This window comes from Lycorma delicatula, chromosome 7, assembly GCF_047948215.1.
Source record: "Lycorma delicatula isolate Av1 chromosome 7, ASM4794821v1, whole genome shotgun sequence".
Taxonomy (NCBI): domain Eukaryota; kingdom Metazoa; phylum Arthropoda; class Insecta; order Hemiptera; family Fulgoridae; genus Lycorma; species Lycorma delicatula.
This window is the reverse complement of record NC_134461.1, coordinates 51,972,741-51,987,895: the sequence shown is the minus strand read 5'-3', so window position 1 is coordinate 51,987,895 and position 15,155 is coordinate 51,972,741. Positions and strand designations below refer to the sequence as shown.

Genomic DNA, 15,155 nt, shown 5'->3' with positions numbered 1-15,155 from the left:
TTTCAGTGTGTTCTCTCCAAGATGAACCCAGACACGGTGATATACACTGATGGATCGAAACAAAGCAATGCCATTGGTTGTGCTTTTGTTGTCAATGAAAGAACTTATATGTTTGGCTTACCAGGTATCACAAGTGTGTTCACCGCTTAACTGCTTGCTATAAAAAAGGCTCTAAATATCATTAGCCCTAAATATAGAAACATTCTTATTTGCAGTGACTCATGTAGTGCTCTCCAGGCATTAGAAAACTTTTATTTCAAACATCCTATCGTCATTGGAATTTACAACGCAATCGCTGAGTTGAATAATCACAACACAGAAGTAAGTTTTTGCTGGGTCCCCCAGGTAATGAACAAGCAGATTATGCTGCCAAAGAAGTATGTATTCAGCCTCCTTTCACCACCTGAATTACTACCTCTGATTTTATTAATCGTGTAAAACAATCACTGAGAGCAAGGTGGCAAGGTGACTGGATGACTACCATCGATAATAAACTCCGGCAGATTAAAGATTCTGTGTTGGCATGGGACTCCTCATGCAGAAAAACTTGACGTGAAGAAGTAATCCTCTTCTGATTGCAGATAGGACATACGAGGGTCACACATGAGTACCTAATGTCAGGAGGACACGTACCCCTATGCACACGATGCAACATGACTGTGCACCACATACTCATAGACTGCATATTTATGTGGCTTTGCGTCGTAAATTTAATCTACCCAGAAACATCCGTGGTATCTTGTACATTGATAAGAAATTTTAGACCGTATGTTTCTGTTTTTGCGTAGTACTAGGTTACTGCAAAAAATGTAATATTGTCATATATATTTTTTACGATGGAAGAGTTTTTGATAATTTTTTCCCCTTGCTTTCAATTTTGATTTTTTTGGTTCTATGTCTTAATTTTATTAACCGAATAGGGAGTCTTTTGTACTCCCTATCAGAATTAGTTAAATTTTATATAGTTTCCTTATCTATTATTTTAGCTTTTATATTTTAAGGACCCCATCTCTGTGATATTAGTTTTGAGTTTTATCTCACTTTTTAACTTTTGTTTTAACTTAGTTTTAAATTTTTTATTACATAATTTATATTAGTTTTAAGTCTTATTTAGTTTTATTATTTTAGTGTTATTTTTCCCTTTCATCAAAAAATTTCGGGCGATGATAACGTACAGGCGTTTTTCGCCCCCCCCCCCAAAAAAAAAACAAATTATGTATACACTTTTTTCATCAATATTTTTGCTTCATTAATTTTACCATTTTCATATGTAATTTACTGTTGTTAGTTCAAACCTCGGATACAAATAGTACTCCAGAACACAAATAATACAATTTTTTTTTTGCCCTTTCTTTGATTGATTTTAATGGTGAAATTTTTTTTAAAAGGGATTAAATAAAAAAAATAAGATTTAAGTGATATATATATATATATAGGTATATTTTCTTATAAAAAAACATTACTAGCATACATATATTAATATACAGTTAAATATTTAATATCATTAAATATTAAACATTCACATTCAGCATTAATTGTATATTTTTAATAGCTTTATTAATTCTCTTTAATCATTATTTTAAATTTAAAAAATGTTCACTAAAGATAGTGAGAAATCTCACTCTGGAGTAAACCTGAGATAAATTGCCTAATTGTACATGATATACGGAACTGTGGAGAGACTTCTCTTATTCATTATCATGTAATTTATTATTGAACAATTAATTCAGTTGTAATTTAACTTTTAACATATACATTTTTTAAATATATTTATCCAAAATGTTACCTTCACCTTTAGATTAAATTATCCAGAGTAATAAATCTGGATATAATAATTTTTTTATAGATTTATCAAAGCATTTTAAAAGCTGCACTAATTTAAGTATTATTTTTAAGCACCAAATTATATTGGTGTAGTTTTTAAAACTTAAATTATTTTTTTTGTTTCATTAAATCTACCTGAATCAATTTTATTCGGCAATGAAGGAGGCAGTTCCAAATCTGCTGTAGGATTTGTTACTTTACCGACAAATACTACTGTTCTTGATTTATCTTCTTCTATGAAAAATAAGAATGGGCGATTTGCTGTAAAATCAATTGCTTGTTCATCCCCAAATTTATTCTGTATATTAACCTCTAAAACAAGATAAAACAGATTACATTTCAATTTTTTTTAATAGTCTATGTTTGCTACTTATATATATATATATATATATATATATATGAGTATTATTTCTTTTAGATTACATATTCATTAAGTTTTAAAGTAACAAAATTAAAATTGTATGTACAAATTTGGAAAAAACTTAATTTTGTAGAGTTGCAGCTCATAAACCAACTGTGGAAGAAATTAAGTTTGAATTATTTTAAAAGTTTTTTTCTACCTTATTATTGCTAGTTGCAGTTTATTTGAAGAATACCTATAGGAATTAACACAAGATTATGTGTAATTAATTCTTAAATAATGTAATTAATTATGTACCATGAAGGCAAAAAAAGATCAGGGCTTTCCCTGATCTTTTGATCAGGGAAATCTCATCATTCAATCTGATCATTTGATCTAATGAAATCTCACTATCATGAAAGTAGACAAAAGAATGGAGTGCTTTTTATGCATAAATTTCCATAATTACTACATATATCCTTCAAACAAATTGCAATTCATGACATATTACAGAATTGAGCAAGTTTTTCTATCAAGTGATTTATAAGCTATAATTCTTTCGAGACAAGCAGCATTTTCCTTTATAATTCTTACTGAATAATTATAGTTTATTTGTAATGAATTACTGTAAATCAGTGAAAAATTTATCAATCTTAATTTCAATATTTTTTAGATTGATAGTAATTTATTTTCGTAGTAGAAATTTTATTATATTTCTCATTTTAATTCTACATGTGATAGTGTTACTAGACACACTTTTCCTTCGTGCAGATTTGTTGGTGGTGTATCTTAGTCTATAATCAGAAAGAATCATTTTCATGTGAGCTAATTCTAGTCATTAGTCCTGACTTTTAAGATGTTGAGAAAATTTTTGTAAATTTCCTTTCTTGTGTTCAAATGGCAAATAAATTAACTATAAACATCTAAATTTGTTTTTATCTTCCGCTTATTTTTTTATAGTTAGCATTTCCTGTTTTAAAAAAAAAAAATATAAAAAGCTACCTGTCAATAGATTGATGGTTAACATCAGCACCAGACAATTGTTAACGTCAGTTATTTTGCATGTAAAAATATTCATTACAAATAAATGATTATATTTTGATAGAAATGCCCTGTTTCCAGCAAATATCATCATTCAGATTCAATTTAAAATAGTTAGTGGTCAATTTGATCAAATATAATGGGCAAATTGTAATAATTGATCTAATATCAGGGCAAAACCTAGCATTTAATTGCTTTCCCTAAATTATGTATTAAAATAACTTTCAGTGATAAGGAAATAACTGATAATCAGTTGAAATCGCTGCGACTTGCTTGAAAAGTGTAGCTGAAAACTATATAATAAAATTGGTAACTATGTGATGGTAGATAATGTAATGTAGCAGTGTTTTTACTAATAGTGCTTTTGTAAAACATTTTGCAACAAAAACATTTTTATCTGTATAGTCATTCCTACTGATACTAAATTGGGATACTTGAAATCACGTATTAAAAACATATGTGTCACTAATAGTACGGTTAAATTTTTATTAATAGTGTTATCTGTAGAGTTGTAGGTATTTATTTTAAGCACAAATAAAAATGTTTTTCTAACATTTAACTAGTTTTACTTTGCTTTCAACTTCAATTAATGTTTAGTTTACCTGTTGCAGCATACGCTATACTTCCTTTTTCATTAACTTCTATTCCGGCTTTTTGTAGAATATTTGATACAAACAAATTGTGGGTGCCATTTTCCATGTTTGAAAAATCAGCATTTGTGGTGAACATTGTCCTTACACCAAGCTACATAACAGATAAATGTTTTTTACGTATTTGTGATATTATTGGATGTTCATTTTTATTTTAAATGATTATTTGTCTAACTAATCAAAAAATGATTATATTTGGTTTTACATACCTACCTTTTTTGGTTTAGAATTATTTTAATGAGGTTTTAATTTTCCTTATTTTGTAATTTATTTGACCTTTTATGGAATTGATTTATTTAACTTATTGCTATATTTATAAATATATCTTTCCTTTATTTTTAAATTCTTTTATGATAATAATAATAAGTGGTTTTAAATTCTATTTTTCATTGTAGATCTACTTTGTACTTATGAAAAAGAAGCTATCATTACATGGAACTAGTTTACTATTTGCTCATAAAACCCAAATACATTATATAGAATACCAGTATGAAGCAGTAAATGCATTTGTCAGGTAGTTCTTTATACACTTGAGTGAAATCATTTACCATAATTATGGGACAATATTTTTCAGGATGGGAATACAATAGCATGTGAAGAAGTACTGTGCTACTGAAAGACAGTTTGAGTTAGATTGAGATCTTACAAAGGTTGTCTGATAAGTTTTGAGCCTCAGCATGAAGATGGGCAGCATTCAACAAAAGTTAGGGAATATAGTCGTGCATGTGTTGAAAGGTACTCACTAAAATTTCAGCCATTTTGGACGTTAAGTTGTTGTTTTATAATCGTTTGAGTAAGTCATTGTGAGTGTTTTTGTGAAAGTGGAAAAAATTGAATAACATGCCGTGATTAAATATTTGCATTTGAAAGGCAATACTCCTACGCAAATTAAAACAGAGTTGAACGCTGTTTATATGGGGACTTTGTCCCATCATTTACCACTGTGAAAAGATGGGCAGCTGAATATAAACATGGTCATAACAGCTTGGTTGATGATGAGCGTTCGGGATGGCCAAAAACTGCAACCATTACCGATATCATCATAAAAGTTTACCAAATGGTACTGGATGACCAATGAATTAAGGTTATAAAGGTAGTAGAGGCTATGGTCATGTCGAAAGAACATGTTTGTCATATATTAACTGAAGAATTTGATATATATAAACTATCTGCGCATTGGGTGTCGTGTTTGCTCACTTTGAACCAAAAAACGCATTCGACTGAACATTTCCAAGGCTCTGCTGGAGCAGTTTAAGCAAAACGAGTCAGATTTTTTGTATCAATTCATAACTGTGGATCCACCATTACACTTCTGAGACAAAACAACAGTCAAAATAGTAGACTGCAAATTGTGAACCTGCTCTGAAAACTGTGAAGATGGTTCCATCGACTGGGAAGGTAATGGCAACCGTTTTTTGGGATAGTAATGGAATTTTGTTTATCGATTATCTTCAAAAAGGTAAAACAATAACGGCACAGTATTATGCATCATTACTTGACAAGCTGAAGGCAGAAATTGCAAAGAAAACAACCACATTTGAAGAAGGGAGTGCCTTTCCATCAGGACAATGCACCTGGTCACACTTTGATGATTGCCATGGATAAAATTCACAAATTGCAATTTGAATTAGTTGACCACTCACTGTATTCACCAAGCAAGATTTTTTCTTGTTTCCTAATCTTAAAGTTTTGCATGGAGGAAAGAGATTTTCATTGGATGAGGAGGTTATTGCATGCATAAACACCTATTTTAAGTTTTACGCAAGAAGGACACCAGCTACTATTTGGAATGGTTAAAGTGGTTAGAACATCACTGGAAAAAGTGTATTGACTTAAAGGAGACTTTGTTGAAAAACAAAACTATTTGACAGAAAAAATATGTCTTTCTATGTTAGGCTCAAAATGTTCAGACATCCCTCATGTAAGTAGACAATATCTGTTCAGAAATCATTAAAATTTGTCAAAGAATTTTATATTTTATTGTTTAGGATACAAAATTGTAATATAGAATATTTTAATAATTACCGAAGCCTTAATTTTAAAAAAAGGCTTAATTAGGAGCCCATTTTACTCCTAAAAGTTACCATTTTCCATATTACCTAGGAAAAATTTTAACCACTTATTTGTGAAATGTTTACAGATTATTATATTTCACATTAATTAGTTATGAAAGATCAGTCTTAAAACCAGTTATTAATCCAGTTCTTTTAACCTCTTACTAACAAGAGATCTGGGTTCAAAAGTGGACTTAATCTTTTATTTTATTAAAGGCAATGTTATTATTTTATTTAATTTTATAAAATGCTACTATTTTGCTATCTATTTCACTCTATAGCTAGCAAAATTGTACATGCACAAACTCTAATAACAATACTAAAAGACTTATGGACTGCTAGTTGAGAGTCTGCATAAAAATGTTTGAGAGGACTTAATAAATTAGCTTTGTTTGTTTTTTCACTCTTTGTATAATTATAAAAAATGTAATAAAAAAAAAGTTTATTGATTGATTTTTATAATTATTTAAATATTATTATATCATTACTTAAGTTACTTCAAAGTAATAATTGTTTTCAGTTGGTTATGTTAACTTGCTACCTACAATATAAATATTGCAGTAGCTTCTGATAAATACTTAGCTTAGGAAAATTAAAGTAATGATTTTTTTTTAATAATTAGTACTGTGTGCTAGTTGCTGTACCTTAAAATTACTAATAATAATTATTTACTAAAATAAAAAACTTTCTGAAAGAGGACAAGACTCAGTAATAATAAAAATGAAAACAGAATGAAAATTTTTAAAGAGATGAGAATAAAGTTTATTTTATTTGGCAACATAATAAGCTCTATAAAGTAAGTTCTTTGCCAGATTAATATAACGTTATTTCCTTGGCAGGTGTTATAAAGTTGATATAAAAATAAAAAAATTATGCAGGAATTTTTTTTTGTTTTGACTGAAAAGAGAATAGTAACAGTGTTACATTATAAAGTATTTTTACCTAAGAACTCCAGACACCCACCTACATGGGGTATCTATTTGGTGTTTTTATTTTATTACAAGAGGTACTTATGATGCCTAAATATATTGTCTTTTACTTTCCCACCTATTGCTATATTAGGTAAAGTATGGTAATCAGTCCAGTTTGGAAATGTGTGGTTTTCACTGGATCTTTACGTTTTGACACCTAAGAAACCCAAAAAACTGGATGGAAAATTTCTGGCTCTTTGTATGTAGTACGAAAAATGTAGTACACAAAATTTTTATTCTATAGTGCATTTATGGGGAGAAGACTGTGGATGTTAACAAATTAAATGAAAATATCTCTCTTAGTACTGTACTAAACTAGAAAATCTTTCAGTAAACTAGTAAATCATATTATGAAATATGATTATTTTGTTGATGTGAAATATACAGGTTATTAAAATTATTATTATTATTTATTAATATAAGTTCATGGAGTAACTATACACTTATGTTGTCAATGGTTTATTTATATAATTTTTCTTCTCTCTGTGAACAGGTTATTAGTAATTATTTTATATTCTACTTTTAAAATTTGACACAGAATCATTGAAATTTTTTTTTTAATATTTAATACTTACATTTTCCAATACTGTTTTAAGTCCAACAGAATATAAGAACTCAAATCGTGGAATTGATAGATTAACAGTTGTAGGTCTCATAGTTTGCATTAAAGAATGCACCCTTCCTGGAGTTATGGTGTTCATTAATTCATCTAAGCCATTTTTATTGAAAGGAAGTAAAAAGTACATAGCAAATTTGCCACCCTAAAAATTAGAAAATAAAATTTTAATTATATTTAATATTTTTGTGAAATTAATAATGATCCACAACTATACCTTATATATATATATATATATATATATATATATATATATATATATATATTCAAACAATTCTTGTTATGAACAAAATGGTGAACTAAATTGTTTTCAACATTTTCTTTGTAAGATTTCACTTATTTTCAGGTACTGAAAGTAACAAGATTAGTCTTAGAAATATATACATTTGTTTATATGCTTTTAATATCTTTTGTATCTTTTTATCATGTAACTGTAACTTTATCATTATCAAATGTTACACAAAAAATTGTTCAACTAGTAAAATATTTTTAAAACTGGTAGGTTTAAAAATGTTTTTCTATATGTTTTACTCCATTTTTTTATTTTACAGATAAAGAAACTAAATAGTATGTCTTTTTGTTTTAGTTTTTATAAAAACATGTGACATTTGTTATCTCTTAAAATATTCCTTAAATACATCTTTTTAATGTAGGTAGGTTTAAAACTTTTTTCTGTATTTTTTGCTGAACAAGGTATAATTATATTAAATCTGATTTAGTGCACTGATTTAAAAAAAAAATTGTTTACTAAGATCATCCAGGAAGTAAAGAACATATGGCTGTTGTTGATTTATTACAAATATTAACTAAAAAATATTTCTTTAATATTTACAACAGACTTTTCTTTATTTTTTTATTCCTTTTTACAGTATCTATTTGAATTTAAATACATATCATATTGTATCATTAGTTTTTTCTGTCTTTTATTAATAGCTTTTTCAACCTTATCACTTTTAAAATTACTGATGCCTAAAAATACTTTTAGATTAGGAAAGCTATGTAAGACACTAAGGATCAGATCAAAGAAGTATCATGGTTTAGGTTTAGTCAAATTTTTTAAGCTGCACTTCAAATTGTTGACACAAAACTTTGTTGCCATCGCTTAGTGCAGGCAAGCATTATTAACAAATAAAGCACTGTTGCTTGACAATAGACTGCATTATTTTCTAAATTGACTTTGTATAATAAATTTACCAATTTATAATAATACCACTTTTGTGTTAAATTGGTTGAGAAATATCAAGGTTGTTTCTACATTTTTTGTATCATATTCATACAGTATTTGTGGAATCCATTTAGCAAAGTTTTTTTTTATGTCTCTTTGTTCAGTGACAATTTTAAATAAAGAAATCGTGAAATCTGAGGAAAAGAGAAAAGAGCTGTATACTCATTAGTAGTAATTTTTTTTTTCTTATAATTTTTTAGTCTACATTTTGCTTTTATCCTCTTCACAAGAGAGGGTCATCCAGAACAATTTTCATCATTGACATTCAATCATCTTTCATTAAATGTACAATTTTCTCCTCCTCAATTCATTCATAACATCATTGCTGTACACTTTCCTTATTTGCATATATAATTTTACGTGACAAATTTTTTTTGCATTTAAATTTGGTAGGACTTTCTGTTTTTCATATACTTTAAACATTTAGGAAAACAATAAAAATATATGTCACAAAACCTGGCTCAAGAAATGATTGAACAGCAAACTAAATTAATTTGAATAATTTATAAAAAATTTTGTGACTTCTATGTGCAAACTTTGATTACTTTCTTTAGGGCCTTTTAATATAGAAATATGTTAAGGTAAACGCAATTGCTAAATATAGTTCAAATTTTAATTATGACCATATTTTCAGTTACCTTACTGCTATGATATAAATCCTGCAATTTTACTCTCTAATGAGACTCAATTTCTTCCAGTCTAAGATAAAAATTTTCACAAATAATATTCTTAAAGAAAAGCGAACTGGATATTCATTACTAGGTTGATTTTTTAAACTGGAAGTTTAGTATTATCACACAGTAAATAGTCTTATATGGACCATAGATACAAAGAAAAATTAGCCATAAAAAATTAGTAATAAAAAACATATATTAAATCTTCTGGATACTCATTTTTTGAATTAAATAGCTGTAAAGTCCAATCAACAGAAATCAAATGAATGTATAATCTGTTCATTCTTAGAAGGAGATATGAAATAAGCAAACTGGGAGTGTGGTAGTGTGTGTATGAACAGCACACTATTGTTTGCACTGAGCTGTTGTAACTACCAGATGTTTATAAACAAAACATCATTGTTTATCACTGACTTCAAAATAACAGTATAAATTTTCTTATTCTATACTAGATATTTTTAATTTTCTTTTAATTGTAGTTCTGTGTTTTAATAGTTTTTTTTGGTGCACGTGACTGTGTGTATATATTCAGTTATTGTGAGATTTATTTACTGTGCGATTATTACTGATTATTGTGAGATTTGATAGTGTGATTAGCCTTTATGTGTGCGTATTTTAATAGTTTATCGATGTGGCTGATAATTCAGATCTTTTAATAAGCACAGTAAAGGGAAACATTTGCAAAGTGGTGAAAAAAAAAATAGTTTTAAATGTATTCAGTTAACTGCTGGAGAAAAATCCTACATTGGTTAAAAAGGAAGTAGTGAAACTTACTTCTGAATTAACTGGTGTGTAGGTTAGTAGTATTAATAGGTTACGGACTGAAATAAATAGGAAATGAAAGGTAAAAACTCCTGTTAAAAATAAAAAACATGGGAAACCTGTGCTAGGAAAATGGGATGAATTTGACAAAAATGAAATAAGATTGACTGTATATAATTCCTTTTTTCAAAATGAAATGCCAACCTTAAAAAAATTGCTGGCTGTGATAAACAGTGACAAGAGTTTACCAAAGATTGGGCACAGTAGTTTATATAAATTATTGTTGTTGATGGATTTTAAATTTATTAAAGGAAATAAAAAAAGTGTAACTTTTGATGGAGAAGAGATCATAATTTGACGGCGTAATTATTTAAAAAAAATATAAAATTATAAAAAAACTGGTAAAAATATATTTTATTTGGATGAAACATGGGTAAATGAAGGCCATATTACAGTTATATTGGTAAAAACAGCATTTCAGTCAGGATTAAGTAGAAGCCTGCTGCTTCCAAAAAATAAAGGAAAGCGATTAATTGTAGTACATATTGGCAATGAAAATTGATTTTTAGAGGGGGGATTACTCATTTTTGAATCCAGATATCCGGAAACTATCATGATGACATGGAACTATTTTTAGGAAATGGTTTGAAAAAATATTTTATTATTACCCAAAAATAGTATTGTTGTAATGGACAATGCTCTGTACCATAGTGTAAAACTGGAAAATATTCCAAACAGTTAATCGAGGAAACAAGAAATTGCTTTATGACTGCAATCAAAAAGTATCCACTTTGGAGAAAACAGTTAAAACAGAACTCCTTGAACATATAAAACACAATCGTGACAAATTTAATAAATTTTTAATCAATGATTTGATTGAATCAAAAGGTCATTCAGTGTTAAGGCTTCCCCCTTATCACTGTAATCCGATTGACTTAGTGTGGAGCCAAGTAAAAGGCTATCTTTCTCAAAATAATAATATATATAAAATGAAAGATGTTAAAATCCTGCTTGAAAAAAACACGAATGAGGTATCAACTGATAAGTGGAAACAGCGCATAAAGCATGTTACAGAAGAAGAAAAGAAGTTGTGGGACTTAAGATTATTTTCTTGATGAACTAATAATTAATGTTAGAGATGATTTGTCTTCAACAACAACTTCTGGAAGTGATGTAGAATCGGCTATAATGGAAGGAATCCAGTGTTTGTCGGACACTGACAGAGAATAAGGCAAGCATTTATTTATTTTCTTAACATTTCGAAGTAGTAAGGTTTTGTTCAAGTTATGTATCTTACATATTAAATTATTTTTAATAACATGTTAGTTATTGTTTGGGATATTAATGTCTTCATAGGTTTTATTATATTAAAAATTTTGTGAGGAATTAAAAAGTTATAAGTTTAGTATAAAATTAAGTATAAAGTAAATATAAATTAAATAAATTATAATAGTAATCATAATTATAATAAAATTAATTGTGAAGTATAATAAAATTTTGTGAGGAATTACCAAAAAGTTGTAAGTTTAGTATGCAATATTTTTTAGGCATACTGTTCCACAGGACTCTGTCATCTGCAGTGTGTTTATGCAATATCTGCTTAGAATGAACAGAGAGTATATTGAAACTGTTGTAACACATTGTACAGTCTAATCAATGACATTATTATCACAGACATTAAGTTATTTAATTAGATAACTAAATATTTAATATTTTCTTGCCATACAGATGTAAAATTAACTTTCAAAACAAATTTCTGTCAAAGAAGATGTCAAATGTCATAGATTGCAAGATTGCATTTAACAAATGTGTTCACTCACAATTTTCTTTTTGATAAGAAGGCTTATTGACTAAACAGTACTCATTTCAATAACAGAAAGGTAGAAAGGACTCTTCAGTTTTTTATCCAGTTATACATTTTTTAATAATACTTATTGAATTGTGCGTTTCTGTTCAAAAAAGTAAAATTTATTTTCAAAAATGTTTTCTAAAAAGCACGGGATTAGCAATTAAAATCAATTTAATGTTTTATCAAAAAGAAATACTGATGTTAAGTTCTGAATTTGTTACAGTGCCTAATTAATCTGAAATATCCAGAAAATTGTCAAGAATCCTATTTCTCGGACAATATCAGAAAATTAAAAACAATTTCATTGTAAAACTAGTAATGGTTTTTTTAAATGAATTTTAATATTATTTCTTTACTTCAGTTTTTTAGTTGAAAAATTTAAAATTGCAATGTTTTGTTCTTTAAAAGTTTAGAATTCAACTTAATATTAGACTTTTACATTTAATTTAATATCCATTTTACAGAGGAAATTAAGATCTTTATATGGACTATTGGTACAATTCTATTTTTCACATAATTCTTATAATCCAAAGTTTCATAGCTACACATTAGAATAGCAAATTATATAAGTTTTTATAAGGAGTGATCACTAACTTCCATTTAGTTTGGTTGATTAGATTACATAATCTAATTAACCAAACAAGGAACATTGTAAATGCTCTTTAATAACGAAATAAAAAATAAATTATATCACATTTTTTATATTGAATTGATGTTGAACAGTTCTTTAAAAATTTCATAAGTAAAATACTTTAGGTTATGCCATAAAAACTGAAGAAGAAGCAAACAAAGAATTTGTAAGGTATCTTAATTTGTATCTGTACATTGTTTTTAAATGAAACTCGCTATGAAGACTTTATCCAAACACATACATTTACTCAAAAATATTAATACAAAATAAGCATACCAATACTTAATTTTAGGTAATAAAATATGAATTTTTATTTACCATATAAGGAAGCCGAACCATTTGAAGATCATAATCTGATGTTTCTGTATATTCTAATACTTGTTGTGACTTCATCATTTTTACATTAATGTTTTGATTGGCATTGACAAAAAATGGTTCTGATCGTGTTTCATTGGTATTAAATGGAAGAGCCCATAAACCATTGAAATAAATTATATTCATTAATAACATTACTGCATTTTTATCTGTATCAGCTGTTTTAAATAAAAAAATTAAATTATTTTATATCGCACCATATTACATTTTTAATATTATAAATAATAGTAGTAAGTGAATTTTTGTTTGGATGAACTGGGTATTGGGGAAATTTTTTTGTACACTTACTGTTTGAGAGAAATCGAGAGTCTGGCCTGAGGTAGTGATTTGAAAAGAAATTAAAAAACCACTAAACTCAGTTAAATTAATTTAAAACTCAGTTATTAGGTTACGTAGTCAAATGTAGACACAAAGAAAAATAATTTAATATATATATGTTAGATAACATTATAAATTCAACGATAGCAATTACAAAAAAAATATATACACTTGAAAAAAGCTAAAGTCATTTTGGAACACAAAAAAAAATATAAGTCTTGAATTAAGTTCTTTTTGCTAATAACCAAATAAACAAACTAAGAACTCCTCTGAGAACTGAGATAGAGCGATGTCCGGAAGCGTGCCTCTAATCGCCGGATTGTTGAACTGAGCAGAGGGTGGTGTTATCCCGCCGAAACGGCTCTGAGAGGTCAACACTTACTCAGTGATAATGCCTTCACCTTTTCTTGGCAAATCTTTTTTTCCCCATTAATAAGAAATAATTTAACATTAAACTCCCTCTACCTGCATACATTATAAAGTTTATAAATAATCCCTTTGTTTGTAATTTTTATTAACTAAAGCGCAGTTGGTTAAATAACTGTGTTTAAGACTATAAAATATATTTTGCAAATAAAACTACTCCATTCATGTAACTGTAATTAGGTTGGTCTGAATTATTTTTTGGTCGGCAGCCTGTTAGTGCGTGGTTCTGGAGTTTTCATTATCCCAGTGTAAGTAATGTGTCTTCCTAAGGCGAGATAGAAGTACAGTGTTCTATTGTTATTGTGTATGCTTATTTTAAAACTCGCTGCATAGCTATTCTCTTACTATAATTACAGCTTATGTATTTCTTATCTTAATGTGAGATAAATTTGTTAGAATTATACGTAATTTTTTTCCAAATTATCAATATGTGCACAAAAACTTTGCAAATCAAGATTATTTTAGTATTTAATTCTGAAATACTGTAATTAAAATTACATCTTGTAATATAATGTTTAATAATATAAAATTATTATATTATAATTGTAATTATATCTGTGTACAACATATTAAACATTATGGCTTTATAAAAATAAAATTATTTTAATAAATCTGTAAATATTAAAATATATAATGATTAAGATAATTGTTTTGTTTTAGATAGTTTAGCCAATCTCAATAATAATAGTCACTTATATACTAAAAATGCAGTAAGTAGAAGTAAATCAGTTTACCCATATCTTTTCACAGAGCCTAGTACACTGTTATATATTATCAAGCCAAGCCCATTGAAGTTCATATATTAATTCTAAAAAATGTTACTTAACAGAGGGACTTTGTTGAATGATGAACTTGTTTATGCTCAGACAAAGCAATTCTTACTAGTGTCATCATGATGGATGCTTTACATGCACGGCATAACAAAGATTAAAATAAATATTAAAAAGCAAAAAATTAATTTACTGACTTATATTAAAGGAAGCATTTCTCGCACTACCCCTTTCATATGGATATTCTGTTAGATAACTGTATGTAAATTTTCTTTCTGTTTTTACTTTAGTAGGATTTTTAATTCATTAAGCATCATTTTGTAATATTTCAGATCATTAGATTTTATTCATTTATTACAGTTACTCTTTTGTTAGGGATATGATTATTTTGAGTTACATAATGTTTGTTTTTTTAATATATATATATATATATATATATATATATAATATATCCTGAATCCTTTCACATTTTCAAAATTATATACCTCAGAATACAGTACATATGTACTACACATTGTTTCAATAGAGAAATTGTTTCTAAATTGAAATTAGTTCATACTAAGTCAAGGGTCAGTATGAAATAATAAGATGTATATATCAAATTTGGTTGAACTAAGGATAAAGATCAG

The 15,155-nt window shown here is 27.4% G+C and overlaps 2 protein-coding genes across 2 annotated transcripts in view; one reads left to right on the top strand and one right to left on the bottom strand.

Annotated features, from left to right (window-relative positions):
* Positions 1-15,155, top strand: part of LOC142327295 (constitutive coactivator of peroxisome proliferator-activated receptor gamma-like) — a 106,613-nt gene that overhangs the window by 45,010 nt on the left and 46,448 nt on the right. The gene's annotated exons all lie outside the window — the stretch shown is intronic.
* Positions 1-15,155, bottom strand: part of LOC142327294 (uncharacterized) — a 70,760-nt gene that overhangs the window by 25,160 nt on the left and 30,445 nt on the right. Inside the window, exons 5-8 of the mRNA XM_075370198.1 lie at positions 12,956-13,170; positions 7,456-7,641; positions 3,808-3,949; positions 1,960-2,136 (exon numbers count right to left, since the gene is read on the bottom strand). Of these exons, the coding sequence (XP_075226313.1) occupies positions 1,960-2,136; positions 3,808-3,949; positions 7,456-7,641; positions 12,956-13,170 (720 nt within the window). The remainder of the gene's footprint in view (positions 1-1,959; positions 2,137-3,807; positions 3,950-7,455; positions 7,642-12,955; positions 13,171-15,155) is intronic.